Source organism: Leptonychotes weddellii, chromosome 14, assembly GCF_054177405.1.
Source record: "Leptonychotes weddellii isolate Sample4059 chromosome 14, ASM5417740v2, whole genome shotgun sequence".
In the NCBI taxonomy this organism is placed as follows: domain Eukaryota; kingdom Metazoa; phylum Chordata; class Mammalia; order Carnivora; family Phocidae; genus Leptonychotes; species Leptonychotes weddellii.
In genome coordinates, this window is record NC_138382.1 from 77,647,038 (window position 1) to 77,673,405 (window position 26,368).

At 59.4% G+C, this 26,368-nt stretch overlaps 4 protein-coding genes across 5 annotated transcripts in view; 2 read left to right on the top strand and 2 right to left on the bottom strand.

Annotated features, from left to right (window-relative positions):
• STKLD1 (serine/threonine kinase like domain containing 1) overlaps positions 1-7,858 on the top strand; it is a gene marked incomplete at its 5' end in the record, with an annotated part of 20,742 nt that extends 12,884 nt beyond the window's left edge. The window contains 9 exons of the mRNA XM_081802662.1: positions 1,269-1,352; positions 2,690-2,806; positions 3,132-3,272; positions 4,092-4,220; positions 4,868-4,996; positions 5,068-5,196; positions 6,449-6,589; positions 6,906-6,985; positions 7,105-7,858. Of these exons, the coding sequence (XP_081658788.1) occupies positions 1,269-1,352; positions 2,690-2,806; positions 3,132-3,272; positions 4,092-4,220; positions 4,868-4,996; positions 5,068-5,196; positions 6,449-6,589; positions 6,906-6,985; positions 7,105-7,191 (1,037 nt within the window). The remainder of the gene's footprint in view (positions 1-1,268; positions 1,353-2,689; positions 2,807-3,131; positions 3,273-4,091; positions 4,221-4,867; positions 4,997-5,067; positions 5,197-6,448; positions 6,590-6,905; positions 6,986-7,104) is intronic.
• SURF1 (SURF1 cytochrome c oxidase assembly factor) overlaps positions 1-26,368 on the bottom strand; it is an 82,999-nt gene that overhangs the window by 34,516 nt on the left and 22,115 nt on the right. The gene's annotated exons all lie outside the window — the stretch shown is intronic.
• On the bottom strand, positions 7,477-16,455 carry REXO4 (RNA exonuclease 4). 2 transcript variants are annotated; one of them, XM_031039829.2, is made up of 9 exons: positions 15,892-16,455; positions 13,862-14,214; positions 12,437-12,574; positions 12,005-12,198; positions 10,739-10,827; positions 9,568-9,642; positions 9,265-9,352; positions 8,982-9,056; positions 7,477-8,346 (listed from the first exon to the last, which is right to left on the bottom strand). In XM_031039829.2, exons 1-9 carry the CDS (start codon positions 16,438-16,440, stop codon positions 8,102-8,104), a joined length of 1,806 nt encoding a protein of 601 aa, XP_030895689.2. In that variant the 5' UTR covers positions 16,441-16,455; the 3' UTR covers positions 7,477-8,101. The 2 variants fall into 2 exon arrangements, with proteins under 2 accessions (XP_030895689.2, XP_006744066.2); XM_006744003.3 differs by lacking the exon at positions 9,265-9,352.
• Positions 16,688-26,368, top strand: part of ADAMTS13 (ADAM metallopeptidase with thrombospondin type 1 motif 13) — a 30,185-nt gene continuing 20,504 nt past the window's right edge. Inside the window, 9 exon segments of the mRNA XM_006743993.3 lie at positions 16,688-16,933; positions 19,067-19,178; positions 19,510-19,576; positions 20,604-20,884; positions 21,791-21,950; positions 22,969-23,144; positions 25,005-25,088; positions 25,278-25,402; positions 25,524-25,670. Of these exon segments, the coding sequence (XP_006744056.2) occupies positions 16,905-16,933; positions 19,067-19,178; positions 19,510-19,576; positions 20,604-20,884; positions 21,791-21,950; positions 22,969-23,144; positions 25,005-25,088; positions 25,278-25,402; positions 25,524-25,670 (1,181 nt within the window). The 5' untranslated portion in view covers positions 16,688-16,904.

Sequence of the window (26,368 nt, forward strand, 5' to 3'; positions counted from 1 at the left end):
TCCCCTCCATCCCGCCCCAGGCACTGCATTGCTCAGGGCACCCCCGCTCAGATACCCTCCCTCACTCCTGTCATCTGTACCAGAGTTCATCTCAGTGCCTGGCCCCTGTTTCCCCTCCCCTCCTGCTACATGGTGCTCGTGACAGCTGAGCAGCCCCCCACTGTCACAACCCCTGGAGCCCCCTGCTGTTTGCCTCCGCACCCTGCCACACGGTGATCCCCATGCCCAGAGTGGTTGCCCCACTTGGCACCTGTTCCTGTGGGGTTTCTACACGCCCAGAATGGTGCTGGGCACGGGAATGGGCACTGCAGGGGCCCTGGACCGGCAGGCGCGTCCCTGCAGGGGCTCTGTCTGCCATGGGACACGGGCAGGCCTCCGTTGACGGTGCTGCCAGTGACCTGGCCCAGTGCTCGCTCACCCCCCAGCACTTTGTCTCCGCCGCGTGCCCCTGGTGGGGGGCTCCTTGTGGCTCCCAGCACAGGGACTGCACAACCGCCACACCCAAGGCCTTGGGTGGACCATGGGTCTAGAGGCCACCTTCAGGTTCGAGGTCGACTGCACTCGCGCATCCCTCTGTGTTCTGGGTGGTCTGCTCACTTCCTCCTCTCCTCCGTGGCTCCCTGCCCTGGCTGCTTGTGACAGGGGACTCCTCCCCCACCTGCCGCCTCTGCCCCCACTTCCGGGGAAGGGACTGTCTCAAGGCCCTAGCTTCTGTCCCCCCGCCCCGCATCTCGCGGCGGGGGGCTTTGGAGGCAGGCAGCTAGGTCCGGTGGAAGCCCATCACCCACCAGCTCAGTGGCCTTGAGCGAGGTGCCCTCTCTGAGCCTGTTTGCTCATCTAAAAGTAAGGAGCACCACAGGGCCCGTTTGTGGGCCGCTCCGAGGTGCACAGCGCCCATACATGGGTGGAGGAGGGGTCCTGAGTTGGCCACGGGATAAGGAAGGGGTCTCCAATGTGCATAGCTGGACACTGCAGCCCATTGTGGGGCTGGGGTCGTCTGTTAGGAGTCAAAGGCAAAGAGCCCTGCAGGGAGGCTCGGAGGAGCAGTGGAAGGAGCCCTGGGCTCAGGGGAGAACTCTGGCTGTCTTGAGACTCCAGTGAGGCTCCAGGACAGGCTTGGGTTTGACTCCGGACCAGCTGCTAGGCCTGCGGAATGGGGGTGAGAATGCCCTATCGCATGGATCTGTGGGGAGTGTGGTGCCTCCAGGTGGGCCCCAGGCGCCCTGGCCCTCAGAAGGCTCCTCCCCGTGCGGTCCTGTCTCCTGCAGAGGTCATGCAGAACTTCTCCAGCCAGCCTGAAGTCCAGCTCAGAGCCATGAAGAGGCTCCTAAGAATGCCCGAAGACCAGCTAGGTAGACCCCCCACGCGCCCACCTTCCCCCGCTCCTCCCGGGCTCAGCCTGTGGCCCAGGCCTCTGGGGTGGCCGTGGCCCTTCTCTCTGAGCTCTCCTAGAGGGGCTCTCCTACACCTCCGAGGCTTGCTGGGTATTCTTCCCGTGTCGCCCCTTTTGCCCAGCAGAAGCGGGGGGATGGGGTGGCTCGGTGAGCAAACAGTGTAGTGACCGGCCCTCACATGGTTCTCACGGGCTCTTAGTAAGGCTCCTGTCTTTTCCCCCATCTCCATCGATGGCTGGCTGGGCGGTTGCCTAGTGTCCAGTATGATAAACGGCACGGGACTGAACACCCCGGAGCATGGGCCCCTGTGCACTGTGGGATAAATTCCTAGGTGCTCGGGGTATAAATATTTCACTTTTTCACAGATACCGCCAATTACTTACCCACCTATCAAGAGTGCATGGCAGCATCTCTCCCCGACACTGTCCATCAAGCAGTATTCATATCTTCTAAATTTTGCCAAAATAGTGTCTCATAAAATCTCTCCATTCAACTTGCCTCACCAGCCTGAATATTATACTCACTCCCTCATCCATCCATCAGTCCTCCATCCACCCCCCATCTGTCCGTTTGTCCATCCATCCATCAACTGTCTGTCCATCTGTCCTTCCACAGAAGGCCTGTTCCAGCGGCTGGAGCATCTGAGTCAGTAGCAGAGACTTCATACTGGCCCCTTGCCTTTCCCTCTTTCTCACCCTTCCCCTGGGCCCCTTCTGGAGCTAGGCTGTGGCCAGAAGAGTCCCCAGGAAGGGAGACTTTGCCTTCCTGGAGGGGCTGAGGGAGCCAGCCTCACTGGGAGGTGGGTTAGCTGTGCTGGGCCTCCTGGGGCCCGTGCTCTTGTTCTGGATGTTCTCGCTGCAGGCCTGAGACGCAGGGCTCTCGCTCCCCACCCTAACGGCGTGGGGAAGGGACACTGCGGGGACTGGACCCTCCACCGCCGCCCGCGCACGCAGCCCAGGGAAAGTCCATGAGACCCACAGACGCCCGCACTCAGGGCAGTTATGGCCACGGACTCCAGAGTCAGACAGGCTGGGTTCAAAGCAGGTGTTGTCGTCTCTCTGACCCTGTTTTCTCACCTGTAAGAGCGACAGGAAGGCTCCACCTCAGAGAGCTGCTGGAATAAGAAGATGCCCAGGGCAAACACACATTCTTTCCTCGCCTACTCATCTGTCTAGGGGCCCGTGCGTGATGCCCTGTAGACTCCCAGCGGCGTTGGACTCCCTGGTCTGGTCCGTACACCCTTCCCACCCCCTGCTCCTGGGCCGAGGCTCAACCTTGCCACCCGGCCCTGCCAGGTCTGCCGTGGCTGATGGAGCTGGTAGAGATTTTGATCACCATCATGAAGCAACACGAGAGGATCCTCGACATACAGCTGTATGCCTGCTCCCTCCTGCTGCGCAGCCTGGGTCAAGGTGGGTGCCGAGCCACGTGGGTTAAATGTTGACCCTGGCACCTGGTCCCGGGCCCGGCAGAGCCTTGGAAACCAGCACTGGCCGCCCGGTGCCACTTACCGGCCACGTGGGCTGGGCAGGTGCCCACCCCTTCTGTCCTTCGCCCCATCATGCAACCAGCACTTACGGGAACCTACTCCAGAACAAGCCTGACCTTGGCTTTCTCCACGCAAAGTGGGGGCATTGCCTCCCCCCCCAGCCAGGGAGGGCGGCCCCCTGCAGGCTACCTGCCCCATGATCCCCAGTGTGGGACGTAACCCTGGTCATCGTCCCTTGGCCCGAGCAGCGCTGGCGCAGGACCCGGCGGCCGAGGTGCTGAGTGACAGCTCTGTCATCTCTGTCCTGCTGAACACCCTGTGGAGCCACCCCGAGTCGGAGCAGCTCCTGGTCACGGTCTACAGCCTGCTCACCATCATCTCCAGCCAGGGTGGGTCGGCCTGGCCCTGCCCGCTCAGCCGGGGCGTGGGAGTGGCCTGCCCCTGATGGGGCACACCTCTGCTGCCTGTGCTGGGGCTGTTCCACATGCTTGGCCTTTGTCTCTTGATGGGAAGCTTCTGTTTGACTGTCACTTGTTCCCTCCACAAACGTGCAGACATCGACCAGGTGCCACCGTGGGCTCCACGCCTCATTCATCTCTTCACGGGGCACCTGAGCTCCTGCGGCCCCCAGCCAGCCAGGCGGGGGGGGCAGGACTGGGGGGGCTGTGGAGAAGCAAGGGCCGTACACACCATGCATTGCTCCCACCCACCTCCTCGGGCAGCTGGGCCCGCGAGCCCAAGGATGCTCACTTGGAGTCCTGTGGCCAGGGGAGGGATGCCTGCAATCTGCTCCTCACCCCGCTTGACTGGAGCCCACTTCAGGGAGTGAGCAGGGGTGCTATGAATAAGCCCGTTAGGACAAGAGGCGTAAATCAGAGCCATCAGGCAAACTGGGTGTCAGCTCACCCACCAGGAAAGACAATCATTGCTCCCACCCCAGGAGGCTCAGGCCTGCTCTGTGTGGACCCAGGAGGCCGGCCCCAGCCCAATCATGGGATAGGCAATACACGGACTGGTGACCCAGAGGAGGGACCATGTCCTCTTGTTTCAGGGCCCCACACTGGGTATGACTGGCCCAGAGTAGATGCCCAGAAATGCAGGATGCATGGGCCTGTGGTTGGCAAGGACCATGGAGGGAGGCGGTGCTCAGGGTAGGCTTCCTGGAGGAGGGGGTTCTCTGTGGCCCTAATTCTGGGGCCTGCCCACAGAATCGGCCTCAGAGAAGCTGCAGAATGCTGGGCTGTTTGAGCATATCCTGGAGCACCTGAGTACCTTCTCCACAAACAGGGACATCTGCATCAATGGCCTGAGCCTGCTTTGGGCCCTGATGGTGGATGGTGAGGGGGCCCCTCCTCCCACTCTCCTGCTGGGGGTGGGGGGCTGCTATCCTTGCTATTCCCTAATCACCTCTGACAGCCTTCAAGGGCCTCCACGGCCTGCACCTTAAACACTTCAGGAGCAGAGCCCACAAAAAGACTTTTCTGAGAGCCTGCAAGCAAAGGAAAAGTAAGGGAGGGAGGGGGTGGGGAGGGGGGGGATGCACCCAGCAGAGGCAGGACCTCCTGTCCTGACCGGGTAGGTCCTCACAGACTGGTGGCTCCTGCCCTGGGAGGAGCCTGCCACACCTGGGATTTCCCGGGCAGTCCCCGGCCCCCTACTGTCACTCTAGATTCAGAAAAGGGCCCCCGGGCTGTGCTGCTTCCTCTCCTCCAGGCCCTGTCTTGGCCCTTTGGCCATTCGTTCTAAGGAAAAGAGGGCTCCAGGCCACGGAGAGCCTGGGAAACCAGAGAGCGCTGTCCACACCCAGAGTGCAAAATCCCCCAAGACCAGTTGGGGGCAGAGAGTCCCTACCCTCCAAAAACTCCCCTCTTCCCTGACCTCTCCCCCAACAGGCGGGAGGCGGGTGTGTGGGGCTATGTATACAGCAGGCACGGCTGCGTGCACTCAAGGGCTAGGTGTCGCCTCCATCCCGCGCTGGTTGCAGCTATCATTGTGAACAAGACCCCTTTGGAGAAAGCCGCGGTCCTCATTCCCGAGGTGCTGGCCACTTACCCCAGGGACGTGGAGATGGCCGAAGCCGGCTGCGGGGTCTTCGCGCTGCTGTCCATGCTAGGTGAGCAGCCCGGGCGGGGGAGCGTGCGCCCCACGCACGAGGCCACGAGGCCTCAACTAGGCCCTCTGCAGGTTGCATAAAGGAGCACCAGTTTGAAGATGTGGCGGCCCTGTTCCTGCGAAGCATCCGGCTGTGCCCGGACAGAGTGCCGCTGGTGAACAACGCCTACCGGGGACTGGCCAGCCTCGCGAAGGTGTCCGGTGAGCCTGGTTATGGACGGGGCTAACACTAGGAGATGGGGACAAAACTCAGCAAGGCAGGTCTGCCAGCCGCCCGCAAACCCAACACAGAAGCAAAGGGATCAAAAAAGGAAAACAACAATCTATGGTTCCTTCATCCAGAAGTTGCCACGGAGACTTCATTTTTTTTTTTTGGCTGAATGCTATACTGTGATTCTTTTTCCCTGTCCACAAACACATATTAGGTCTGCACAGGCATCCCTAACAGGTTTAGCTTATCAGAACACCCCAGGGGCCAGGTCCCACCCCCGTAATAGGACCGGTTTGTTGTTGCTCAGTGCGCAGCACCTGGCACTATGACAGGATGGCACTAGAACCCCTCACAATTGGGGCCTGCAGACCGGACAAGGTTGCCGGCTGGGATGTGAGCGGGGCTTCAGCCCCTTTGAGATCTGGTCCCAACTCCGTGTCCCAGGGGTGGGCTGGGCTGGGGGCCAAGGGCCAAGGCCAGTCTGCTTCTCAGCCTGAAGTTGTCTGGGCCCGAGGAAGGGAGTGTGGCCACCCTCACTCCTGGGAGGGAGGCTCCAAGGACCACTGGCAGGGTCTTCCTTTCCGGTTAGACACCCTGGGCTCCGGGGCTCTCCCCCAGCCTGAGGTCCCACCCACACAGGTCTGCATCAGCTGCCCACCTTCAGGGGATGGGAGGAGAGGCTGAGGTCCTGAGGGCAAAAGGGACCTGGCTCAGCAATGGAGGAGGGGGTGGTCCAAGCCCAGGGCCCGCGTCCGGGAGAGAATGGGCTTTGCCACCTGTTGGCTGGGACACTCAAGTCATCCCACCTGAGCGTCAGATCCCCAGGTTCCAGAGGGTCTGATGAGTAATCTTTCCACTGGTCCCCAGCCCCTCAAGAGTCAGGGTCTAACCCCTAACTGGGGGTGTACGTGTGCAGTGTTGGGGTCCCCCCCGCGCCCACGCTGTAGTCGCACTCTGCAACGTGCTTCAGCACTTCTGGGGCCCACAGGCTGAGAGCACCCCAAGGACAGGAGCCTTCTGCTGGGAGAGGGAGGTGGGGTGTACATGTCCCACCATGGGGACACACCGACCTCAGATGTCCCCAAGTGGCAGGAAACTGGCCTCCTCTGCCAGTGGCTGAGGTCCTTGCTATCCTGAGCTTTGGACTCTCAGCAACCCTGAGAACTAGGTACCGCCGCACCCCACTGGCTAGAGGGCACCGAGGCACAGCAGCTGGAGTGAAGGCACCCCCCCCACCCCCAGAGCTGGCGGCCCTGCAGGTGGTAGTGCCCGGGGAGGGCAGCAGCGGCCTCGACCTCCTCCGGGAGACGTACCAGCTCTACAAGGACGACCCCGAGGTGGTAGAGAACATCTGCATGCTGCTGGCCCACCTGGCCTCCTACCGTGAGAGTCCCCCTGCCCTCCCCACCCCTCCAGGACGCCAGTGGTCAGAAGCACCCTGCTCCCAGCTCTAACAGGTGGGGGGAAGGGAAAGAACCGAATCGCCACCTCCTGTCGGTTCAGTGGGAGGGCTCACTAGGCGCCCGGCGCGCGCCGACCGTGGGGGACGCCTGGCTCCCCAGCCTGAGAGGCAGCGCGTGGGTTGGGCTGAGCCCAAGGGGGATGGGCCCAGCCTTGTCCTGCTGGGCCCCCCTGGCCAGGGCCGGGGGGCATCAGGCTGGCTGAGCCCTGACCTCAGGACCCTCTGCCTTGCCCACAGAGGAGATCCTGCCTGAGCTGGTGTCCAGTGGCATCCGGCCCCTGGTCCAGGAGATCAAGGAGCGCTTCACCTCCAGCCTGGTGTGTACCTGCAGGGGCCCCCAAAACCAGGCCTCCCACCTGCCTCTATGGTCAAGGTTCTGTGTAGAACAGACTTGAATCTGTGTGTGTGTAGTTTTTGATGACCCTTCTCTTTCCAGGAGCTGGTTTCATACGCAGAGACGGTGTTGCTAAGGCTGGGGGCCACCATGCCACTCAGCTCCACAGGACCGTCGGCTCTGTCCTGAGGAGGCAGACACCCCAAGGCCTCCCGCCCCCTCCCCACCTTCTCTCCTGCCCTTTCTTTCCTCCTACACCCCCAGAGCTGCCCGGTGAACTGTGTTTTCCTTAGGCTTCAGGGGGGATTGTCTCCAGGGCAAGGCCCAAGGCCGGCGCCTGGCGTGGAAGCGTCCTGGGGGCAGGGTGGGCCAGTGGCGCTCTGGGAGCGCGGGGTTCGGCAGGTGTCCCGCAGGCTGTGGTCCTTTGGGGCCACTCTAGACGAGAGAAACAGAGTGACCTCCACAAGCTCCACCTCCAGTAAAAACCTGCATTTATGTTGAATATCGTCAGTGGGTTTGGGCCTTCCTTGTGCAGCGGCCAGGTGGCTCGGTGAAGCCTGGGGCTTTATGCACTGAGTGCGACCCGCTGCTCCTGACTATTCTCAGAAGACCCTCACACCTGTGCTCCAGCTCAACAGCCGGGGGTCAGCACGTCCGTCCTAGACAGGGGGCGACGGGTGTCACCGAGCTTGGACAACTGGAGCTCCAGCGCCACCCCGTGGGCCCTGCCCTTAAACGTGGCAGGTGTATACATGGGCTGGGGGTGGGGGCTGAGAAAGGAATGGCGCCCTCGGAAAATCAGAGTCCAAAGGCAGCCACAGCTAACTCCAAGGCGGGCCCGGGCCCGTTGAGTCCAGTGGAATTTTTACGTGACTCGAGGCAGAGGAAGGAGAGGGGCCTCCTCCAAGGAAGGCGCGGAAAACCCAGTGGACTGGGTACTTCCCACCCCTGGGATGGGGCAAATCCCCGGCAAAGCTTCCGCCGGTGACAGCAGGGCGCAGACGGCCCCGACTCCCCGTCCTGGCAGAGGTCCAGGTGCCCCTCTGCGCCTATCCCCGCCAGCCACCTCCAGCGGTGGACCAGGTCTCAGATGGCAAACTCAGAGGGAAGAAGCGGTTCTCAGCAGCGCGCCCCCACGCCCTGCTGCCGGGACGGTGAACGTGTTTTGCCAGAGCTGCCGCTCTGGGGAGACCCGAGCTGTCCCGTGCTTGGTCACGACCGCCCAGGGACGGAGACGCTGCTGCGGTCTGGAGCAGGGGCTGTGGGGCGCCTGTCCCGGGCCATACTCTCCCACTCCTTCTTCACCAGGACGTAGAGTCTCATTGCTGCCTGGGCATCCTGAATCTAGGGGACACAGAACACCACTGTGACCGTCCCAGAAGGTGACCAGCACAGCCACGGGCCACCCAATCCCACGGGGCACACAAAGGAGAAAGCCAAGCAAAACAGCGTCCTAGGGATTCGATCCTGGCCAGGCTTTGGTGACTCTGGTGCCTCGCTTCCGGGAGAAGAAAGGAACCCAAGGAAGGTGGAGGGGATAGACATGCTGCCTTGTGACACAACACAGACACATGGACACGCAGACGGGAGGGCGGGCTCTAAGCGTGAGGCAGGCCGGGGCCACGATGTGGGGGCTGGGTTCCACAGGCCAGCACTCCTCGGCCCCGGCACCGGAGCCTGTCGCAAGGCCCACGGGGCCAGCCAACCTGGGCTGTGTGTCCTAAAAGGCCTTCAATCTAGACAGGGGACTTTTTCTCCAAAACGACTGCAGTAACAGCAGTTTTTTGTGTTCAAGTGTTTATTAGCTTAACGTAAACACTCAGGATGTAGTGAGCGCTCTGTGAGTCGTTCTGCCATCTTATTGTTATAGGCCAGTGGCCTCCTAAAAAGAAGTCATCCAGGCCCCTGACAGGGCGCCTTGGCTGCAAGGTTAGGGATGGCCCGCAATCCTGAGGACCGTCACCCCAGGCCACACTTACCGAACAGTGCTCTGCCTGCTGCACCCTGATCCCCAGGATCCTCTCTGCAAGCAGCCTCAGAGATGGCCTTCCACTCTGCAGGGGGGAGGGGGCAGCACACAGCCATGCTGGGGAGCAGGCCTTGCAGGCTCTGCCTGGGGCGGGGGCGGGGGGTCGGGGCAGTCACCCACTGAGCCCTAACCCAGCGCCCCTCAACGTGCCTTCACCAGGGACGCGCGTGGCCCCCAGGACTGGTGACCCCCACCGTCAGCCCGAACAGGACGGCCTGGGAAGGAGTCTGCACCTCCGCCTTCCAGCCTCAGGCCTCTGTCTGCAGCAGGTCCGAGGGCAGCTTCTTCCCCAGAGCTGGGGGTCTCGTCACAGAGATCGGACTGGAAAGAACCTGCTCTCGCTCACACTGGCCTCGGAGGGCAGCGCTCGGCAGAACTCTACTTTTCCTGTTAACGTTTCTTTTCATTTTAAAAGTTAACAGGCAATGCCAAACCGTAAACCAAACACCGTTCACCGATACACCGTCAGGAACCAGAACCAACCACTACACAAACAGCCCACCTGCGACGCCCAGAGCCCCATGCCCTGTCAGTACCTTCACCTGACTCTTGAAAGGTTTGTATTTCTGTGTGTCCCGAATCTTCTTTTTTGGGTGATCGAGAAACAGCACCTGGAAGAGGAGGGGGACAGTCACAGTGTCACCAGTGTGCAGCGGTGGGACCCCCTCTCCCGAGGACTCCTAACACAGAGCACGCTCGAGTGAAAGGGTACTGGTGTGAACTGGGACTTCTGATAGAAAGCGATCACGCTGTCCAAGGATGATGGCCGGCAGTTAAGAACCCCGTTAATAAAGACCCCATCCTGAAGCCAGGGAAACAGGAGATCAGCAAGCACGGTGTTCCTGCGGGGTGAGCTGGTGTCCCACACGCAGGAAGTCAGGACGCTAACGGATCGCAGCAGCTCATCCCACGACCTCTGGAGAGAGCCGGCCACGTGGGGAGGGAGCAGGAACCAGCAGGATGGCGGCCGCTGGCGGGTTTATGGCACCGCATGGTGGCGGGCAGAGGACCTGCCGTCGGTTTCAATAGTTCAAAATTTCGAAAGGCAACGCAGACCGACAATCGGGTGCCTGAAACATCTGCGAACCCCGGGGTTCCTCAGAACACTATTTGAGAAGCCCCACGCCCAGGAAGGACAGTCTCCCACCCTGCCTGCCCCGTGCTCTCGTCGGAACAGGCGGCTCAGTTCTGCCCACAGCAGAGACCCTCAAGAAGCAGAGGCTGGAGGCCGCAGCCTCGAGGGCACCACAAGTGGCCCCTGGAGCTTGCCCACCAGGAGGGAGACAAGAGGAGCCCTAGACGGTCTGGTGGCCGTCGGGGGTGGCTGCAGGGGATGCTTCCCCACAGACCGCGGCTCTGAGCTCACAGGAGCACTCGGCCCTGGCCAGCCGGGTGGAAGCTGCAGAGGGAGCAGCCTGGCTCTGTGTACGTGGACTGTGCTAGGGCCGTGGGAAGGGGGCCCGGCACCAAGTCCGGGCTGCACCCAGCTCTGCCATGTGGACGCAGCGGGCCCGTCACGTGGCTCACAGCGCCTCACTTCTAGCGCCTCCAAAAGGGGCACGAAGCCTCAGATGCCTTTTGAAGAGCTGAGCAACGCCCACCACTCCTCCCGGCACGCGGGGAGGACCCGGAGCTGGGGCCGTTGCCAGGGCCGAAATCCCACCAGGGCAGCCCCCTCGCGGTGCCGCCCGCGCCCGACAGCAGTACCTTCAAGTCGTTACGCAGCGCGTGTCCCACCAGAATCCGGCCCTTCAGCATGTCTGCCACTTCCTTCTGGACAACTTCAATTTTTTCTCCTGACGAGCAGAACAAAGAGGTGGGTTTTAGCGCCGCGGGCCTCGCTGGGGAGCCCCACGTGCAGCTCCACCGCGGCCGGGAGAGGGGCTTTCAGAAGCGCTCACAGCCGCCCAGCAGGCATTTTAACTGTTGAATCTTGTAAGAACCAGGCTTGGACTTCGTGCTTTCCAACTGGAGACAAAATCAAGAACGGTGCTCCGCCGCAGCCGGCGAGGGGGGCTGCTCCAGACCCTCGGGCCCAGAGGCAGTGCGGCCTGCTCTCCTAGCAGATGCCCCTGGGGGCACCCCCACCCCCTCCTGCCAAGGGAAGGGTCAGGTCACAGTGCTTGCCCTCCGTGACTCCACCTGCCCCACCCCCGCCCGAGATTAGATCAGGGGCAGCCCACCCTAGAGCCTAGAGCTGAGGGCTGGTCAGGCCAGGGCACCACTTGTTGGTCGGGTGTGCAGAGGGGACCTGAGAGGCGCAGAGAAAGGACACCGAGTGGGCCAAGAAGGAGCAGTGTGGCCTTGATCCCGAAAGCTTCCAGGACCTCTCCAGGTCCCTAACCTTGGAATCGCCCCTGCTGCCTTTCCGGTCTCCCTCCCACAGGGCCAATCCACCAGAATCCCTACAGACTCTGCCTTCAGGATGCATCTGGGTCACGACTGCCCAGGTCACCACCAGCATATGCCCCCTCTTCCTGTTCCCATCCTCGTGGGTCCAGAGTCTCTTCTCAACCCCACAGCCAGAAGGAACCTGCTAGAACCTGAGCCAGGCCTCTCACGGCTCAGACGTTCCCAGGGCTTCCTGAAGTCCTCACAAAGACGAGACCCTACAACCTACCCCATGTCCCCTGCTGACCCCACACTGGCACACACTCTCTGGGTGACACAGAGGTGGGGACACAAATGTGCCTGAGAGGCCTCTGAGAACAGTCACCCCAGGTGAGGTAAGACTGTCGGAACTCTTGCTGTGGCGAATGCTCCAAACAGAAAGGGGACCAAAGGGAGAAAGAGGAGCTCCTGGCTGGCTCAGTCGGTAAAGCGCACGACTCGATCTTGGGGTCATGAGTTTAAGGCCCATGTTGGGTGCAGAGATTACTTAAAAAAATTTAAAAAATAATAATAATAAAAGAAAAAAGGAGAAGGGACCCAGGCATCGCTTTTCCTCTGTGCTCATCAGCCAGGAGGACCCACCCTGCTTGAGGTTCTCTGGCCGTATCCCGCTGACCGCCGTCCTGTAGTCCGTCACCGGCTGCGTGGGCTTGACGTACTTGTCATAAACACACTTCCCATACTGGTTCACAATGGACACTCGGGCAGCGATGCTCTCTTCCCCCTTGGGGCCCACGCCCACCATCTCACAATCCATGGCTAAGGCTCTAGTCAGGCTGAAGGGAGCCAAAGGTTCCAGTTTAATCAACACGGCGGGACCCAGCCCTCGGCACCTAAAGCTCTCTGCCCACCACCACCCCTCTGTGGGACAAGCTCTCCGCTCAGGCTCCTCGCAGGACGGGGCGGCGCCTGCCCAATTCCACTAGGGCTCAACTAGGGGAGAGGGACGGAGCTCCCTCCTGAAACCCTCGCCCTCTGGGGCTGAGTGCCACCCGTGGCCCTGCCCCTGCACACCCGCCGAAGGCCTGCTCCTTCACCAGCGTGATGCTGCTTTCGCTCTGCCCCAGCTGCTTTCTTGCTATCCTGGCCGCCTCGGGGCCCACGGCTGCTTCAATATCCGCCGGGTCCACGTCATCAAACCAGATGTCGTCTCTAAAAGGCAGAGAGAACAGGCCGAGCACTGGTCAGCGGAGGTGCTGGTACAGCGGGGGGACCCCCCATGGCCCCAATACTCCTGCGGATTGACCACGTGCTCTACCGCTCTTGTTTCGTTACAAGACAGGCTCCTTATCCCAAACTTACAAAGGACATAAGATGTAAACGTACAAGCCAGGTTTAACGACTACTAACACATGCTTCTAAATTGGCAAAGTTGTAGGTTCATCACCGGACATTTAGGAAACACAAATGTGAGAACTATGAAATGGAAACACAGACCCCCCTCCCCCAACACCTCCCAAGCTGGGGCGACCTCTAGCATCTTCACGTCAAGGCCTCAAACTCCGATGTCCACACAAGGGTGTGTTTTCCTGCCTGGTGAAGTCTGTCCTTCGGGCTCAGCTGAATGTCATTTCTTTAGAGATCTCTTCTCGACCCCACTGAGTGGACACACTCCTCTGGCCATTTGCTCCACAAGCTTCTCCCTCCTTCGGTTTATCCTGACCACACTCACAGAATACTGGAATAATTTCAGTCCGGCCATCTCTCCTGCTCGACTATCAGCCTTAAGCGGGAGGGCTCTGTCATGCCTGCTCCGTTTCCAGAGGGCCTCCCTGGCTCAGGGACACACGGCAGGCACTCAAACCCCTCTTTCCTGGAACCTTCAGCAACCCGGGCGACTCGCCGCCAGCCTGACTCACAAACATGCCACCTCCAGCTGACCCACTGAGAGGCAGCCCCGAGCTCCTGGTCCTCCCTGTGCAAGTGACCCCCACGGGGTCTGCTGAGTAATCACCAGGTGCTGAGCTAGCTCACTGCATCTCACACCCCCCCCAACACCACAGATGACCACACTGAGGCGCAGGAGACGTCAGGAGTTCGCACCAGAGCACCCGGCTCGCCAGACGCAGGAACTGGTCTCCAACCTGGGTCTTTCTGGCTTTGGCATGCGTTCATCCCACAAATCGTTACTGGAGGCCTACTAAGGGCCAAGCTCTGCTCTAGGCCCTGGAAATATGACAGTTATCAAACAGGCCCTGCCCTCATTAGGCCTCCATCCTGGGGGAAACAAGTAATAAGCCAAGAAACGGCAGCGGGGTAAGGTGCTAGAGGGGGTGCGGGAGGGGCCAGCAGCCTAGGCCTCCTGGAGGAGACAGGCCGCAGTTGCTGGGACTTTGTTCTCAGAGATGAGCCGATGGGGGCCGCCGGCTGCATAGGGAGGCAGAGGGGACCAGGTGGGCCACCAGAGCTTCAGCGAGGGCAGATGCCACCTGTACTTACTCAGTGGGCAGGGCCGGAGTCAAGGCCACAGTCACCTCCTTAGCTTTCCGCTTCTTATGCTTGATGTCTCCTCCTTTTGGAGAAATGTCACCGTTTGTCCTTTTCTTGGCTCCTTTCTCATTGTGCTCTGCTCCTTTGGCCTTTGCGGGGGGTGCTGGCACCTTCCTGTTCCTTGGAGATATTGAGGGAACGGAGGCACCGGAGACCTCGGGGTCTGTGGTCTCCGATCCCATCTCACTTCTCTGTGCTGTATCTGGGATCACTTTTTTTTGTTGGATAATCTTGGGCTGCATTTTGGAATCCATCTGAGAGACAAGAGGCTTTTCCAGGGCCTGTGTTTTTCGTTTCAGGAGCTAATAGGACCCCAAATAAAATACACAACACGTTTTAATTTGGAAATCACGCACAAGAGATTGAAAATGCTTACATGTGTACATATATGTACGCCTACTCAGTCACATCTACGAAAGTCTGCTACTTGCATCATTGAGATTCATGTTCAAACGATCTGGGAAAAGCCCTTTTTCATGCCCATCTGAAGTCACTTGTGGTGAAATGCACTTCTCTGCTTATCTGATTACATTGCACGATTTGATACCTGTTTCCTCATTCCTACAAAACTTCAGACTGTGTTCTCCATCTTAAGTACCTACTGAATGACTGAACAGAGACTACTTCCCTGGGAGCCTGAGGGGATGATAAGCAGCCTGTTTTCCTGTTTACAGTTCGTTTAGAGTTACTTCTCCCACAGATTAGGCCAAGGAGCTGCAGCATGGAAATCGCGTCCTTCACCAGATTTCGTTTTGCTACTGCTGTGCGGGTCTTGGGAAGAGAGATGGAGAGTGTCCGTCAACTGGAAGAGGCTCAAGAGCGGCCAGTGGCCATGCTTCTGCTGTCCTACAAGAAGGGCTCTCAGCATTCCTCCAGCCCAATCTTTCCCTGGTGCTCCAGTCCCCAGCACGGCTGTTCTCAGCCACAGTGAAGACCCTGATCATGTGGCAGTGAGCCGAGACACGAGGACCTGGGTTTCTACTTACTTGTTCCCACAACGTTTAAGAACAGGAGGATTTGCTTTCTTGTACGAAGTAGAGAAAACACAAGGTTTCCCCCACAATAACCACCCTTCCCACTCACTTAATCTTGCTTTACTTTCTTGGGAGAAAAAGAAAAAGAGGTAGAATCACAACTCAATAAATCGTACAGAACCCTGGGGTTTCCCGAGGAAACCTCATCAGTCCTGTCCCTCGAGACAGGTGGTTGGGGCCTCCCATTCTAAGGCACCAGCGCTGCTGAGAGGCTCCACAAGCTCTTTTCTGCGGTCTGTCTTGCTCAGCCGGAGGCTCTGGAACAGACTCCAGAAAACCGTGGAAGGCTCTGCAGGTCAGTAGTAGCAAAGAACACAAACTGGCGCCCGAAATGTGACTCTGCACCTGCGTCTGCCACGTTTTTACTAGCTGCGTGACGCTGGGCCCAATTCCGTAAGCTCTGTGCCTCCGGCGACGACCACAGCAGCTAACTCCGAGGGACACGTAGAGAATTATGACTGGACTACAGGGAACAGCATGGGGCAGAGAGGAACATACACGGAAGGACTGGCCCAGATGCCGAGTAAGTCAGCAGGGCGCCACCCCGCATTCAGGGCAGGGACTCCGATGTCGGGCCGGTTCTGCTCACCCTGGATCACTTCTCTAACCTTTCTGGGCCCCGTTATTCGTCTGTAAGCCAGAGATGCTAACGGGGTCTGCTGCAGGGTGTTGGTTTGGGGGTGAAATAAAAACACAGAGATGAGGTAGCAGAGGCTGCACATTTCAAGAGCTGGGCACCTGAGGGCAGCAGCCATCAACTATCACTTGAAAACCCTGGGTATTGCTGGAATCCTCCCAATCAAGGTCCCGCTACTTGCAGGCCCGAGGGCTCGCGGTCTACCTCAACAGGCCGATCTGCCTCGAAAGGCCTGCCTGCACAGCGGCCGTCCGGGCCCCCACCCGTCTTCCCCCAGTCCTCCGTCCGCGCGGCCCCGCCAATCTTACCGCCTGCAGCGCCCTCCAGTTTTGGGAAAAGTCCTCTGGCGCCTTTGGAGGCCGCACGACGACGACCCTGGCGCCGCCTCCCGGTGTCCCGCTTGCTTCTCGCCCTTTGCTTTTCCAGACTCTCTTCTTCCTGCTTTTCTTCCGAGGAGGCTTCTTGCCAAGCCCCGGCTCAGCCAGGGGGTCTCCCGGGGCGCGCCTGGGGGTCAGCGCCTTGGCCATCCCGCCGCCGCCGTCCGGGGTCCCCGGGGCCCGACACCAGAGCGCGACCAGAGCCCCGCCGCCCCGGCCCGGAGCCGGACTCTGCCCACCCACCGCACGCCCAGGCCAGCCCCCAATTCCCCCACTGCGGTGACACCTGCCTCCCGCACCCCGGAAGCGACCCCGCGCGCGCCCCGGCACGTGCACTCCCGTCCCCGGAAGTGCTCTTCTCTGCCGGACCCGCCGGAAACCGGGCCTCCGTCCCTGGTTCCGCACGGCCCGGGGCAGAGCGGGGCTCTCCGCCCGCCTGGGAGAAGGTTCACCGCCGCAGCGAGCGGCGTCGGGCTCCATGACCGAGGGTGGGGTTCGGGGAGGCCCAGGATCTTCCAAGAGCCGGGACGGGGATGAGAAAGGAGGACGCCGGAAGGCAACTGGGGGGCCGGCGTCGGTGTAGCACCGCGACTGGGCCGGCCGAGCGCGGGGGCGCAGGCGGCCGCGAGGGGGCGCTGGACGGCCGGGCCGGGGGCGGGCGTGGGGGGAGCCGGGGGCGGAGCGGACGGCGCGCCGGGCCGGGGCCACGCCCCCCAGCTGGGCGGCCCGGGCTCCGCCCCTCCTTCCTCCCCGAGTGGGGAAACTGAGGCCCGGGGACGGAAGGACGACCTCCGCGCAACGGGGCTGCAGAGGCTCTTAAGCCACAGCCGATAGCAATGAGGAAGCATTGTAACAACGCTGTGTATTATTTTACTCAACAGCGGTGACAATAAATCACCAGCACCCCTTTGCCTGGCCCCTCGGTGCCTTGATTAATCCCGCGGATGAGCCTCGGCTTCCCGAAAGCTTCCACGTGAGTCTGTGGGGGGGTGGGGGTTGGGGGGCTTTCAGGGAGACAACTCACAAACCAACCAGGTAATTTTGGGTACCAGTAACTGCCGTGAAGGTGATAACAGAGATGCTGGGAAGAGGTTGACCCCTGCGGGTGGTGTGGTTACCAGACAACCTGCAGGATGCCCAGAGAAGTGGGAATTTCAGATAAAGAATAATTTTTAGTATAAATATGCCCGAAGCAGTAGTGGCAATATTGGGGGCATACTTAGACTAAAACAAAAAGTATTCATCATTTATGCAAAACTGAAATTTAACTGAGTGTCCTGATTTTTATCTTCTGAATGTGTCAACCCTACCTGGGGGCCGCTTAGATTAGGTCCTAAGGGAGGGTCTCTTTGAGCAGGTGACATATGAGAGGAAACCTGAAGGGAAAACCAGGGCTCAGGGAAGAGCAGCAAAGCCCTTGCCGCGCCTGAGGATCGGGAAGCAGACTGGTGTGGCTAAGGCTCTGTGTGCGAAGGGGAGGGGCTTAGAGATGCAGGCAGAGAACAGCAGGACCAGTGTAATCTGTGATTCCGGAGCCCCGGAGGCTGCAGGAAGGGGTTTGGACATTTTACTCTAAGGGCAGGGGAAGCCATCGAATGCTTTAAAGCTGGGGGGTGACACAGTCTGACTTGAGTTCTTAAAGGATCACTGCCACTCTGTGAGAGATGGGACGGGGAGGGCGCTCTCGAGAGAGTGGGGAGGCCAGGTGGGAGCCCATGACCGATGCCCAGGCCAGCGGTGATGAGCTTGGATTAGGGGGCAGTGTGTCCTTCTGGGTCTCCGCGGAGCAGTCACAGAGATAGTCAGGAGCCCACAGCATGAATTGGGATGGCGTTCCTGGGAAAGATGAAGGGGGAAATGCGGGATGGGCAGGGAGAGCCTCAGGCAGTCACGTAGATCACGCCTGGGAGAGGAAAGCAGACTGGCCCAGGATGGAATCTGCACAGCCTCTGGGATTACAGAGGACACGGAGGCAGGGAACCTGCACAGTCCCCCTGCTAGCTGTCAGCTGAGTTGGGCGTGGAGTCCTGGAGGTGTGAGAGAGATGGAAATAGTGCTTGGGAGAGTGTGACCGAGAACCTTCCAGAAAGTGGAGTGGGCTGCCAGGTGGTCTGTGATGCTGAGGACAGCGTGGTGCCACCTCGCCTGGTTCTGTGACTGTCCATCGGGGGCAGACACTGAATAGTCAGTAGCTGAGAGGGAGGGAGTGAGGCAGAGGAGTGTTTGTGAGACGTGAGTATAGTGGGGGGCCCGGGATCTGCACTGGGTGAGGAGGTGAAATGAAACGGTCACTTATGTCAAGGGGTTTTAAAATGGAGTCAGGAGTCCATTAAGGAGATGGGCCGCATGCACGTCCTCCCCATCCTCACCCGTGGAACTGTGAACTTTTGAACTGGGCCAAAGTGCAAATATTCCAGGGACCTAGCCTGAACACTTGCAACCCTCCTACAGTGAAAGACCACTTACTGTTAGCCTTAGTCCAGATTTATATTATAAAGATTTCTTTTCTGTTGCAACGCCAATCAAAAATTCTCTGTAAGCAACGTACACAGCCAGCCTATTTTTGCTGTGAATGCTCCTGACTTTTGCTCCCTAGTGGGGCATTATTTGGATTGTGACCCAAATCTCTGTGCCCTGAATTGCAATTCTTCGATCCCAAATAAATGAGCTTGTGTAATGATTGCCTCCTGACAATTTTAGCTTGACAAAGGGAATGAGGAGTGGAGAGCAGGACAGATCATGGGGTGTCAGCAGAGGGGAGCGGGTTGTCGGAGCTGGAATGCACAGCCTCTCATCAGTCAGGAGAGAGTAACCCAGCCTTGGTTATAGAGTCATGCCTGAAACCACATCTGCGAGATCCCTGGTCCAGTGCTCCCTCCTCCTGACTGCCCTGCTTGGCCCAGCCCCATCCCAGGGCGTAGGATCCGGTGCTCTGGACCGAGGACCCGCCTCAGTGCAAGAGTCTGCAGGCTGCCCACTCCCATAGCCCCTGCCCCCAGAGGAAGCTCCCAAGAGTAAACACAGCCTCATCTTCCCGCCCACCGGGGTGTACCACATTCCACACCGGCCGGATTTCCAGTCACAAGGCTCTCTCCCTCTGCTACAGCCTGGTTTTCCTGAGGATGAGGGAGTCTCACCCCTGGGGGAGAGGCGTGGGGGCAGTTCTCACTTCTGCCTTCTTTCTCCTGGGCTGCTGGGGTCTCTCTGATTTCCAGCAGGTGGGTGCGTCTGCAGGCGTGGAGGTGTTCGGGGAGCCCTGGGGCCGGGCATCTGAGCTCTTCTGGGTGCTGAAGGAGGGTGCCCTGGGGAGAGACGGAACTGCCCAACAGCCTTTGAGCAGAGTGGGGGTGTTCTTTCAGCTTTGGGGTTTGCACTGGGGGGGTGGATCTGAGCTTGAGGTTTTGGGGATGGAGTATGCTCGCTGAGGAAGGAATGGGCTTGTTGGTACTGCGTCCTCCTCCCCTACCCCCACCTCGATTCCCCTCCTTGCCTTGTCCCTCTGCCACCCCCCTCTCTCCTCTCTTCTCCCTTGTCCGTTCTGTCTTGCAGCAATTTCTTCAGGCTTTGGAGCCAGAGGAAGTGACTTCTTATTTTGGCCCTGAAGCTACTTTAAAAGGTACTTGTCATGGAGTCTCCTTAGCAGGGGGCGTTCCTCAGAGCCTGAGGGGCACATCCTGCTTGAGTCAGGGCTCTGCTGGGGGGAGGAGGTCCAAGAAGCTGCCGTTGTTCCTGTTAATTAACTCTGGACTTCTGCCAAATCCGTAAAAGCTGGTCTGGGTGTTCTGGACCAAGCTGGGGTTCTGACCCCAGGCTCTGCTCAACATCTCAAGGGAATGGTTACTAATTAGCTGGTCCCTTTTGCCCCGGGGGCCTCCCTTGGGCTGGGGGAGCTGCAGGAGCTCTTGTGGTTTCTGGTCATGGATGGAAATATTTATCCTTTCTGTGAGAAACAAGATAGGCGCTGGCTCAAGCTCCAGCCAGGGCCTTCCTGTCGCTCTCGGCCACATCTGTGGACTTCTCTGGGGTGCCAGCCCCCTTTCTGAGTTAGGCTGTTGATCTCAAGGCTGCTGGGAAACAGAGGCAGGGTGGGCTAGTGGTCAGGCTGGAGAGAAAGAAGGGATGTCCCACTTGCGACTGAATTCTCCGTGGCCTGGGTCAGATGCACATCGAGCCCTGCTTGGGGCTGCCTGGGGGTGGGAGTGGGGACCAGAAACTTGTGTATCAGGACTCCAGGTCCCTGCAGCTCTCTGGGGGCTCCTTAGGGGTGAGGCAGATGGGTGAAGAAGGATGGTGAGGCTGGCCCTGGGCGCCTGCTTTTCCTAGAGGCCACAGAGGCTGTGCTTGGACCTGCTCTGCCTGTTGGGGTTCATGCCACCCCTCGTGAAACCCTGTCGTGGGGTGAGGCTAGTGTGCTGAGTGCTGGTCTGCCCCAGGGCGAGGCCCAGATGGGAGAGGCAACTTGCAGTTCACCCCTCTGCAAGCTGGGAAGGGCTGAATTTGAACCCACGCTCTCTCCCCCCCTGGGGTTCCAGGCCAGCACGTTTCCCCATGCACCAAAGGGAACGAATGGGGCCCCCTCTCCTGGGCAGGAAGACCGGGAGGGCTGAGCAGGGCTGAGCAAGGCAGCCTCCTCTCTCCTGCAGTGCCTCCATTCGATGTGGCCCCTCTCAGCTGCATCTGTGAAGAGGGGCCCCAGGGGCCACCCTGCAGGGCCCCACGCTGCTCCCTGCACGCCTGGGGCCGGCTCTTCACCATCTCTTTCCCGCTGGAGCAGAGCCTCCTTACCGCCTCCTTCACCAGCGAGCACGTGCTGAATGCCTCCCTCCGGCTCCTGAGGCGGCCGCCCCATCTCTGCTTCACGGGAGGCCGCCCCCTGCTGCCCCTGGGCGCTGTGGCCAGAGTCACTTACTGCTCGGGCCACTTGGTGAGTGGGAGCCCGGCTCAGCATCGGGGAGAGGCCATGCTGAGGGTGTGTTTGGTGGGACCCCCATGGTGCCAACAGGTCCCCCAGCTCCCTTCTGCCCAGCCAGATGTGCGGGAGGACACTACATTAGATCTTTGCCTCATGCCAGGCCCCATGAGGGCATGTTCCATGGAGGCTCAGAAAAACTGGCTGAGTTTCCCAAGGCCGCCCGGCTAGCAGGTGGCAGAGCAATTTGAATCCAGGGGGCCACGGGATGGAAAGAGCCAGGGCTTGGCAGTCAGCCCTTTGAGTTCAGATTCCAGCTCTGTCCCTTAGTCCAGATGACCTTGGACCAGTCCTCGGTTGGATCTCAGGCTCTTCAACCGAGAAATGATGAGGTATCTTGGTTTGTCATGAGGCCTGGTGTCAGGTGTCCATGGAAATCTGTCACGATGCATCGGTCAAGCCAGAGCCACTTATGTCGTTACGTGCCCCTCTGTGGTTGCTGCTTTGGGCAGCCCAGTGTGGGCTGGGACACATGCCACTCCGGGTCAGTCTGGTGACTGCCGTGCTGTCCGTTAGCGTGGGCCTAGCTAGTCCCTTGAGGTCCCCTCCATTTCTGTACATGAGGAATCCCACCAGTGTCTCTCCCAGACCCTACAGCCTGGGACTCAAAGGCCACGATGTGAGGGAGGACCAGAGTGGGGGGGGGGGTAGGCTGGAAGCAGGTGTAGCAGTAGGCACGGACCCAGAAGGGCCCAGGTCCCCAGCTGTCCCACAAGGATGGGCTTGGGGACGCTGGACTTGGAGAGGAGCCCTTGGAGAGAGCTCAGGGCAGGTCCGTGCCCAGTGCTGTGACGTCCCAGAGAGGCCCTGTCATGCAGCGGGGCCGGTGGCCTCTGTGCCAGGCTGCTCTCTCTTCTCTAGGAGGGCAACATCCTGGTGGGTGCGGACAGGTTCTACGTTCAGCCGGTGAGGAGGCGGCACCAGGAACTTGTGCCTCCCTGGGTTCGTTCCCAGCCCCACCTGATCCACAGGCCTGTACCCAAGGCCCCCACAGCCCCCAAGGCCCCAGAAGTCATCCAAGGTACAGCCCCTGGGAGAGGGAGGGTGGAGCTGCCCTTGGGGACAGCTCTGGGGGAGGGCCAGCTCTCCCCAACGCCCAGGTGGCCATGTAAAATGCCACAAACTTGAGTGAACCATCTTTGTCAGGATGCTGGGGAGTGGGTAGGCCAGGGGAACACGTGGCCGGCCATCAGCCATGTGCCCAGTTTTCTACCTGGGGGACAGGTAGACATCCAGCCTACAAACAGCTCTTCATAGCTTACAAAGCACGTTCTCAGACGTGCGCTGTTGGCAGGACATCGCTTACTGGTATTTGTTGCTAGTCCAGACGGAACACGGAGGCCCAAAGACAGAGAGTGGCCGCTCAGGGCTGACACGACGGCTCCAGGGCACAACCAGGATTGGAGCTGGCTCTGCTGTCTCCCAGGCCTGCTCGTCCATTGCCCGGGCTGCATCCAGGGGCAGGCAGGGCGCTCTCTTGGGCTCTCCTTGTCATCTTGGAATGACCCTGTTCTGCTCTCCAGGAGGTGCCCAGAGGGGCATCAAGGAGGCAGAACCAGTGCCCGGGGCTTTGGGGAGACCCAAAGGACAAAAAGGCTTCACAATAGCTCCCTCCTTGGGCCCTGCACTGCCACTGGGCCCTTTCAGATACCCCAGAATGCCTGGTCACTAATGCGATCTGGCCCTCGGGGTGGGGTGGAATCCAAGACTCAGCAGTCTCTTGGGCTAGCCACCACTGGTTCTAACAGTCACCGCAGAAAGTGACTTCTGACAGCTTGGGACCCTCAACCCTCGAGGCCAGCTCCCGGAGGGCCAGAGGTAGGGGCTGAGAGTGGGTACAGCCCAGGCCTGCTCCCAGCGTGCTCACCCATGAGAGGCAGGTACTCCCTGCTCCCCACATTCCCCATGAGAAAGCTGAGCACCCCTGACTCCCTAAACTCCATAGTGGGAAGTGGCAGGGACAGGGCTCACACGATGTCTCCCAGCCCAGGAAAGACCTGGCTGTGGGTGGCCAAAGCCACAGGTCATCTGCTTTCTAGAACCTTTGCTGTCAGCCCTGCCTCCTCCCTCAGCAGGCCGTCCTCCTTACCCTCGCGTCCGGAGATGGGCTGCCGGGAGTGTCCTGCATCTGGAGTTGCTGGTGGCCGTGGGCCCCGACGTCTATCAGGCTCACCAGGAGGACACTGAGCGCTACGTGCTCACTAACCTCAACATGGTGAGTGTTCCTTGCGGAGCAGGCTCCTTGGATGGTGCTGACCATTAGGCGTGGGACTTGGGCCTCTGGATACGGCGCCCCACGCCAGGGACTTGGAACGGAATGTGAGTGGGCTGGCTTACCTGGTAGTTTGAACTCGGGTTGAACTCAGGTGTAACCCTAAGGCTGGGGTCATGCTTGGGGCCCAGGGCCTTGGAGTGGGGAAGGGTGCGGCCTGCCCTTTGCTTCCTCCTCCCTCCCTCACCTGGAGCAGAGGTGGGTGAGGTCCTGGGACCCCTCTTGGCTCCCTAGTGCACCCCACAGCCTCTTGTTCCTTGGGTCCCTTCTCTCCAGGGGACTCTCAAATCTGGCCTCTGTCCTGAAGCCCATTTGCTCCATGGGCACCTTGGCCAGCACTGCTGGCCCTCTTCTTGTGGGCACCCCCATTGCTGCCGGCCTCTCCTTCACTTGGCTTTAGGGGTGAAGGTGGGGTGAGAAGTATGACTCCCACTGAGTGTTAGCAGAGAGACAGGTGCTCAACAACCGAGTGCTCACGCGTAATGTAACAGACTCCATGAGACCCCGTGCCTGCATGTGGGACCCCCACACACACAGTGACTGCTCTAGGCTGCCATGGAAGCTTCCACAGCATCAGGATATTAGGACCAACACTGCAAGGAGAGGGCCGCCCACTTGTAAGCTGGCCCTGGAGGGTGGGCTGCCCCCAAGAATGTGCAGTAATCAGCACCACTTTGTGCCCAGCCTCAGGGATGGCCACCTGTTTGGGGCAAAAGGAAATGTCCCCCCAGGCTCAGAGCCCCAGGCCTCCCAACCTGTCCCTGTCCCCTTGTGTTTTCTGGGCCTCTGGGTCCCAGGGCCACACCCCTGGAGTCCCGCCCCCTTGCAGACCTGACCCAAGCCCACAGGGAGCCTAAGGTTTCTGCCTGCAGCCCGAGAGGCCAACAGCATTTCCTTTGAGTCACTTGAAAGCTCTTGTTTTCAAGCACTGGCGGTCCCACCTCTAATATGCTGACACCCGGTAATGGTGCCATACTCCCTCTGCTCGTTTGATGTGCCTTCTGAGGACCCGGGAGGGTGGTAGATGCCAGCCTGGCTCCTGCCCAGACGACGGACACCCACCCTGTACCAGCTGCTTTGTTCCTGAGCCTGCTAACAGCCACAGAAGGCTTTCCCTCCATTTCACAGATAAGGAACCTGGGCTTCCAGGGTCAGTTAACAGGATCCCGAGCAGCTGGGAGGGGAAGCAGTGGAGCTTGGATTCAGGCTCAGGCCCGCTGAGGCCGGTGACAGCCGAGTGCTCTCGTGGGTACCACGTGTAATTCAGAGGACAAGCTGGTGCCAACAGCCACACAAGTCAACCGCGATCGGCATCTTGACACATGCGCCGAGAGAGAGCCAGGGGGCTGGCTGGGGGTGGGGGGAGCCTTCTCTGGGGTACCCAGGAAGGGGCTTGTGGAGGGAGGGAGGGCCTCATGCCGCCTCATGGAGATGCGCAGGTTAAATAAGCAGAGAGCGGTGTTTCAGGTGGATGGGCAGAAAAGAGAAAGGACAGGGTGAATCTGGTGAGAGGGGAGCAGTGTTGGAATGGAATGTTCTAGATTAATAACAACTATTTGCATCCCGTTGTTTCCGGGCTGTTTTGTGTGTGTGTGTGTGTGTGTGTGTGTGTGTGTGTTGGTTGGCCTTCTTGAGCCCTGAGCAAGGGGAGGACCAGTGCACACCTGCCCATCCCTGTGGCTTGTTCCCCGCCCAAGCACTAGCATCTTCCCCCGTGCTGATGGAGCATCTTCTCCGGCCCGAGCCCACCAATCAGGCCAGGCCAGCCCCCATGAGTCACCTCTCTCTCCTGCCCTTCCACAGGGGTCAGAGCTGCTGAGGGACCCGTCCCTGGGGGCTCAGTTCCGAGTACATCTAGTGAAGATGGTCATCCTGACCCAGCCTGAGGTAGGCACTGAGCCGGGAGCCCAGAGTCACTGGAAAACCCACTTCTGTTCTCTTTACCTCTTCCTGTGGGTCTCCCCACCTGTAGCATGCATAGTAACAGGGCTGTGGTGAGGACCGAGAGGCCAGCGGCTGTCAGCACCCCGTCGGGTGCAGCTCTCATAAACATGGGCTTTGTTACTGATCCCCCAGGATGCTCCGAATATCACAGCCAACATCACTGCGTCGCTGCTGAGTGTCTGTGAGTGGAGCAGGACCATCAACCCCGAGGATAACACAGAGCCCGGGCATGCCGACCTGGTCCTCTATATCACCAGGTAGCTGCGCTCCCCAGGGGCACGACAGCCCGCTTGGGAGCTGCTCCCCATCTCTGCAAAGGCAGTCTGGCTGTGGGCAGGCACCTCAGCACCACCCAGGTGTCTGTTCTCTCTTCCCAAGGTTTGACCTGGAGTTACCTGATGGTAACCGGCAGGTTCGGGGGGTCACCCAGCTGGGGGGTGCTTGTTCGTCCTCCTGGAGCTGCCTCATCACTGAGGATACTGGCTTTGACCTGGGGGTCACCATCGCCCATGAGATTGGGCACAGGTAGGCATCCTGTCCCCACGCTGTGGCCCAGGAGCTGACCGGGGCTCCCAAGAGGTCACGGGTCCCGTCGAGGCTGGCGGTGGGCCTGGAAGAGTCTGCTGAAGGAACCTAATACCCTTGGCCCCAGTGGACCTGGGGGTGGGGGAGGGACAAGGGCTGGGAAATCTGATACTTCTTGATTACCAGGTGATTAAAAAAAACGTTTTTTCCCCAAAAAACAAGCAAGACAAAAGGAGAAAATAAGTTTTCTAGGAAATTCAGGTAAAGAAAAAGCAGGCTGTCAAAATTATCCCAGATCCTACCACTTAGGGATAACATCTGTTCACATTTTATGTTTTAGTCATTTCTTACCCACACACATAATTTTTTATTTGCAAAATCGGGATTATATTGTCTATTGTTTTGTTCCTGGTTCTTAATGGAACAATACATCCCAAACATTTTTTTCCCAGATCTTTTATAATTTTTTTTTTGGTATGCACTGTAATTTATTTAACTAATCCCCCATTGTTGGCTTTTTAGGTTGTTTCCAAATTTTTCCTGTTATGAGCATTCTGCATTCTGTAGGCAAATCTTTGTTCCTATTGTCATTTACCCCAAGTGGCGAGCTTCTTTCCTTGATGATTTTTAGTCTTTTCATTATGAAATAACCACTTGCTGTAAAAAGTCAGACAGTACAGAGACTCCTAAAGTAAAGA

Excerpts from the sequence above, each read along its gene's own strand:
- REXO4 (XM_031039829.2), bottom strand. The coding sequence starts at position 16,440 with ATGGAGCCCGACGCCGCTCGCTGCGGCGGTGAACCTTCTCCCAGGCGG. Across the intron at positions 14,215-15,891 it reads ACTGGAGGGCGCTGCAGGCG|CTCCTGAAACGAAAAACACA; the intron begins GTAAGATTGGCG and ends GGGTCCTATTAG. Across the intron at positions 10,828-12,004 it reads GCCAGAGAACCTCAAGCAGG|GAGAAAAAATTGAAGTTGTC; the intron begins GTGGGTCCTCCT and ends TCTGCTCGTCAG.